Source organism: Spea bombifrons, chromosome 4, assembly GCF_027358695.1.
Source record: "Spea bombifrons isolate aSpeBom1 chromosome 4, aSpeBom1.2.pri, whole genome shotgun sequence".
Classification (NCBI taxonomy): Eukaryota; Metazoa; Chordata; class Amphibia; order Anura; family Pelobatidae; genus Spea; species Spea bombifrons.
This window is the reverse complement of record NC_071090.1, coordinates 3,024,343-3,030,538: the sequence shown is the minus strand read 5'-3', so window position 1 is coordinate 3,030,538 and position 6,196 is coordinate 3,024,343. Positions and strand designations below refer to the sequence as shown.

At 44.6% G+C, this 6,196-nt stretch overlaps 1 protein-coding gene across 13 annotated transcripts in view; it reads right to left on the bottom strand.

Annotated features, from left to right (window-relative positions):
- Positions 1-2,877: 2,877 nt before the first annotated feature.
- DGKI (diacylglycerol kinase iota) overlaps positions 2,878-6,196 on the bottom strand; it is an 80,161-nt gene continuing 76,842 nt past the window's right edge. For all 13 annotated transcript variants that reach the window (XM_053465279.1, XM_053465280.1, XM_053465282.1 and 10 more), the window contains 3 exons: positions 5,288-5,324; positions 4,148-4,247; positions 2,878-3,441 (listed from right to left, as the gene is read on the bottom strand). In XM_053465279.1, the coding sequence (XP_053321254.1) occupies positions 3,325-3,441; positions 4,148-4,247; positions 5,288-5,324 (254 nt within the window). In that variant the 3' untranslated portion in view covers positions 2,878-3,324. The remainder of the gene's footprint in view (positions 3,442-4,147; positions 4,248-5,287; positions 5,325-6,196) is intronic.

The following is a 6,196-nucleotide window of genomic DNA, read 5'->3' as shown; positions in this document are numbered from 1 at the left end:
CGTTTATCCGTCTCCTTAAGGGAGCGGAACGCTGATGAGTTAAACAAAGGAAATTAAAAAAATCTAATGAAATAAAAGTTATATATAAGTCATTTTACAATTATTACATTTAGGAAAATCAAGACAATTGCCCCAAAAGCCTCATTCATTGGCTTGGATACATTTATTAAATATTCATATAATATATATGTATCAGTAGAATATCTATGCTTTTATATATATATATCCAAAAAGAATATAATTTGGGGGCTTTAGCTGTGTCCAGCCCACACGACTGAATGTTGTTCTGTAACCTGAGAGGACCCGCGGGGGATTTCCATCTTCCCCGATTCCCCGGGCTATCCATTCGCTCTATTATACCAAATGTCCCTTCTGTCCCAAATTGTCACTAATCCATAAAAACAAAATGGCCAGACGCAGATCAATTACCACCGCGCTATGTTACTCGGTTTCAACTCCCAGCACCCTCAGCAGGGCCACGAGAGATTCAGCTAAACAACGGCTGGGCTGCTTTTGCGAATGTGGCTTTTCTTGCAGGTGTCTGCGGCAAATAAACGGAATGCATTCTGCTCCATACATTAAACATCAGGGAAAACATTATCACGACCCCCCCATGGAAGATCTTCTCAACATTAAAAATAAAAGGGGCCGCAGGGACCAGCCAGCTGCAGGAATACAGTCCAGGTTTCCATGTCGCATGTCAAGCATGGCGCCCTGGGGCGTCTCGCAGCAACGGTGCTTTTAACCCTTCCACAGCCGCAAACGGGAAGATGAAAAACTTACACTGATAGCAGGTGCTAAAAGTGATCCTAGCATAATGCTTACCAAGTGTCCCCATTTAGCTTGCCCAGTCCCTCTCTTCGGCCCCAAATCCCTGATGCCCCTCTCTGCCCCCCAATGCCCCTCTCCCCTCCCCTGATGCCCCTCTCCCCTCCCCTGATGCCCCTCTTTTCTAGGCGCTCGGAATGTTTGCTGGGTATGAGGGTATCTCAGGGTTCTTGGTAAAGCCCCTCCCCCAGCCACGCCTCTAACCACACCCTCCAAAATAAAAGTGCCCCTCTTTAGGCATTTCATTTATTAGGGGGTATGTATATCGATTTGATATATTTAATAAATCTTGGCTTGTTTCCTACAGCTTGATAAATAGATCCCATTGTCTTTCGCCGGAGCAGCTTCCGCGTCCCGCAGGGACCCTTTTGTCCGTTGGATACTTTCCTCGTCTTAGTACATTACTGTAATGGATTTAGTCACTCGGCGGGCCCTTTGCCCGCCTGTATCTGTGACGCTATCCCCCGTCGGATTCGAGATGACAGACCCATATGTCATTCTAGCGGCGAGGGCTTTTTAGAGGATGGGAGTTGTGCATCTTCCAAATTATTGATTTATTTATTCATGAGATTTTAAAAGGATGCTAACCGCGCAGGATCTCGCAGTAGGATACGGGATATGTTCCAAAAAGCCGATGCATAACGGGAGAAAACAAGAGAAAACAAATCTGTCACCTGGTGCTGGTCGAGCAACGGACGTTACTTAAAGGGTTCGAGAAGCCACGAAACTACAGACGAAAGAACCTCTCTATCGCTATGTTCAGGTTTACAAACTCCTTACTTGTTTTCCATTTCTTGGACAACACCTTTACCACCCAGGTGCCCCTGTTTACGTTTGCCAGTCCTGTTATGGAACCAAAATTATATCTATATATTAGCAAGAAACGCTTATGGCTTTAATGAATATAATGAATATAAGCTGGCTTCGACCAGTATAAAGGGTCAAACCTCACGCAGATATACGGGAGACGCAAGTAGCAGTACATTGGTAGATTCAATCTCAGTTAACAGATAATTCATCTATGTTCTACTAACCGCAACCGGCTAGCATCTTGCATCTAGTTAAAGGAAATTGCCTAATGTTGCCTAATGTTTGCTTGAAACGGTTTTCTGCCTATATCCGCATAGTTTTAAAGATTAACCAATTAATGTCATTTTGGACCTGACCCAGAGCGTGTCGTGTGGGTTATTTCTCTCTCCGTGCACGTACATTTATATTCATATAATTTGGAGCAGTTCAACAATTGAAGAAAGGCTTTCTTGGAAAGCATCCAAAACAGTCCCCCTTTGAGCCGTAAACCCCGGTGCCCCTCTTTCCTCCACTAATGCCCCTCTTTTCTAGGAGGTCGGAATGTTTGCTGGGTATGAGGGTATCACAAGGTTCTACAGCCCTAAAAGTAACACTTACATGTCGAGAAGATCTTCAATTTAAAGCAGCCCAGGGGGCAAGTGTCCCTAGTACCCCTTCCCCGTCCTCTCCCGTGTCTTGCTATTATTGCCGTGCCTCGGGTCGGATGGTAGGTTTCGTAAATTATTCTGTAGGAAATCACTCAATGTAGGTTTTAGACTCCATGTTGCGTTGGTAAGGACCACATTAGAAGCTTAAGTTCTGGTAATTCTTCTGGCTGGCTCTAGACAAGAGGCTCTAGAGTTATAAAACTCAGTAATTAAAGACCCAAAAAACAAATAAATACTTGAAAACCCCGAGGAACGCTGGGTCTCCTAGATAAATATGAGCAATTATTGTCAGCAATTAAGTAATAACATCCCAGCTACTTCTCGCCGAGTTCCTTCAACCCCCTTCCCAAGTCCTACCTAACTGGGCCAAGATGGATTAATTGCTGATGTAACCCATTTATTCCTTCCCTTATTTATGCCCTGGCCTTCTTAAATTTCTTTAATGTATATTCGAGGAGTAGGTATGACGGGACGGCAGCATTTCAGGCGGAAAGTGCCATTTTTTTGGGATACGGGGAAACTTTTCACCCAGCTCCGTCCCCAAAACCTTTCCCAAGATTTTAACCACACACAGAAAATTACGAGACAAGAATCCAGTCTATTCCACTTTAATAACTCGGCTCTGCGGATACCGAAACAGATGTAAGGTTTATAACACTGTGCAGGCCTTCGAGTTCTTCCTTCCAACCGGGCTGTGTGAGTTGTGACCAAAGTGAGGAGATAGACACTGGACAGGATCATGCTTTTGGTTGGAAAACAGAGAGGGTTCCACATGGAGCAAGGGGTCAGCCCCAACTTTGACCTTCAACACCCCACTTCCTCCTCCGTCAACGCATCAAGAGTGCGGCAGTTCCTTGGCAAGTCTCGTTAGCCCTTAGAAACTGGTCAGCACGCTTTCCGCCGGTTGCTTTGCACGAGGGTTTGGTGCCACCAGCGCCCAGCTTGGTCCTCAAGGGGTGACGCTCTCCAGGAAACCTTGTGGAAACACTTGTGGGTCTCTCATCCCTTCCTGGAATTATTCCTTCATCCGCTGCCCACCTCAGACCGCCGTCTCCAGGTCTTCGTTAGAAAGGAGTTGCTTGGCTTGGCAATCCTCCAGGTAGGATGCCAGGTCCGAGTACCCTGCCTCCTGGGCTTTGTCGTAAGGAGTCTTTCCCTGTTTTGGGATGAGATGGAAGAGAAGAAAAAAGGTGATTAAAAAAAGAGAAGAAGAACAGATAGGATCAGCAATAAAGAGAAGAAGTGAATTAAACTAAAAGAAGAATGAAACAACGTTACAAGACGTGAGCGGGATCTGAATGTATAACCCAGGATGGGCATTAAAAGGCATCAGGTGGTCCGAAAACCAGGATAAACCTCTGTCAAGACAGCTAAGGTCTGATAGATGTTTATTGAAGATGAAGTCTAAGACTTTAAGGTCCGGACTTAACCACCCATGCTACAGAATTCATCTTCCAAGCCAGACGTGTTGGCGAATTATGGTGAACGTGGAGGTTAACTACAGACAGATCATAAGAAAACTATATGTATAGATTTACTAAAATTGGAGAAAAAAAGGCTGTTCTGGCAGTGAATGGGGTCCTCGGACAGGAATTTTCACTCTCCGACTGAACATGGGGCAGAAGGGGTTAAAATTAATTGTTACCAGAGCCCGACTTAATGGCACCTGCGGCAAGACGCATCATTCAGTGTCATCACATGACCAGATATGATGTTGAGTACACTAACAGACTGTCGGGCCGGCGGCCCCATAGCAATAAATAATAAATAAGCACAATAGTCATTAAATCACAGAGAAAAGAGCTGGAGAACCCGCGTCCCCATCACTGCGAGCCGTCCCCTAACCCGTCAGGTTACGTTACCGTGGCGTCTTTCTTTACGACGCACGATCCTGCCTCCACCAGGAGTTGGCAAATCCGCCTGTGGCCCCGGAGGGCGGCTTTGTGCAGCGCCGTCTCCCCGCTACCGAGCCAGGGAACCCGGAAAAAAACAATGAATTGTTATAAACAATAACATACAGCAAACATCTCTCAATATCTGCCGATTGTCCAATCATGACATGCCGTGGGAATAAATTAGACAGCAAATGAATCATTGGTTGGTTCCATAAACTCCGGTTCTAGGCACTATCTTTAAATTTGGAGGATTTAGCAAATACAATATTATGATTTACAATTCTTTTTGCTACATTTTTGCTTATAGACGGATGTAATGTAAGGAAGTTTTGCTTTACTGAGAGGGTGGTAGATAAGCAGAAGAGCCTCCCAGCAGAGGTGGTAGAGGGTAATGCAGTGAGAGGATTTAAACACGCATGGGATAGACATACGGCTCCTGAATCTAAGACGAGACCAACGACTGATTAAGGTTTGAGTCTTTACAGCAGGAGAAACGGGCAACTAGACGGGGGCCGGATGGGGCCGATCTGCCGGCAGGTCCTAAGCTTTGAACAAGTCGTGCGCAGTTTAGTAGACGCAGGACAGTGAGCTTCGTTGTCTCGGTTACTGGCTCACGTTCTGAGTGGATTATAATATGATAATGTGATGTTATCCGTCAATAACCGAGGTAGTAGTAGAGCTAAGTATCAGGATCCCGTTCATAATCCACGCTATGGTATCTGCTGGCGCTATATAAGTAAAGGTAATGTGATCTAAGGCTTAAAGACATGTCAGGTACGCTTCCCTTTGATAGAAATGTTTCTAATAATCCTGGATTAAATCTCCTTCATTCTTCATTTTTATACAAATTTAAAGCTACTTCACTGCGTTTCACTTCATTGGCCGGGATTATTATTCAGATCTTTCCCGTTCGCCGTCACATGATGTGGATCTGTTAATTCTTTTAATATCCTGTAAAAGCGACCTTTTTTGATGCGTCTGACAGTGTAACGAAGGGTTTATTACTCTTTTTAAATTAATCTGACAGTTTTGATCCAGTGAAACGCGTCGTCCTGGAATTATTTTTGCACTAAACGGACTAAATCAGGGATTTTTAGTATCACTTACGTGGATCGGTCTGTCAGTTCCAGCAAATCTTCAGGCCCTGCCAAGACACAGAACGAGAGGATCAGAACCTGATGTGCAGCGCTACGGAATATGATGGCGCCATATAAACCAATACATTCTAATAATGTAGTTTAGAGTAAAAATGATAATAAAAAACAGACACATTTCTGAAGAGTCTTATGTCATTTTCTAAGGCATAGAGTTAAGAAAATAGATTTGATGATGTCATGGACAGGGATCGTCAGCTCAATGCAACCCTGCAAGTGCCACGAAAGACATCTGAGCCGGATTTATTGGTTAGGGTGCCCAGTTTTGGGGGCAATCGAGAGCCGGGGTGAGAAATTTTTGCCTTGGGTCCATTCATAGCCCTTTATTAACCATGTAATTCCCAGACCGGGGACCCGTTATTCTAAATGAGGTCTCATCTGTGAACTTGCCCCATTTGGAGGCATTTCCGCCACAACCTAGAAGCCTCCAGAGGCTGGGGATTCAAAGCTTAACCATGGATTTATGAACAAGATGCCAAGCGCCCCTGCCCAAAAAGCCTGGTGAACAGTTTAACCCGTTGTATGCCAGAAAGATAGCCTTTACCCCAGCCACATGACCTTCCCGTAGATTCTATCAGCTTGAGTTTCCATTACAATTTGATCCAATTTATCCATCAGATCTCTCAGATAACCGACCAAAGCCTCATTTGTTTGCCAAAAATCCCCTTTATTATTGATATTGAGGGGGAAGACTCAGTAACTCAATGCAATTTATTCTTGAATATGGAAAGATGATTAATCGTAAGCTCTGCAGGTTACAAATGTTTGTGTGGCAAGCTACCCAGATCCGTGTCCTTCTGCAAACTTTCCACGAAGGCAGAGCAGCGCATGCTAATAATTTTGGCTCCCATCTTATGAAGAG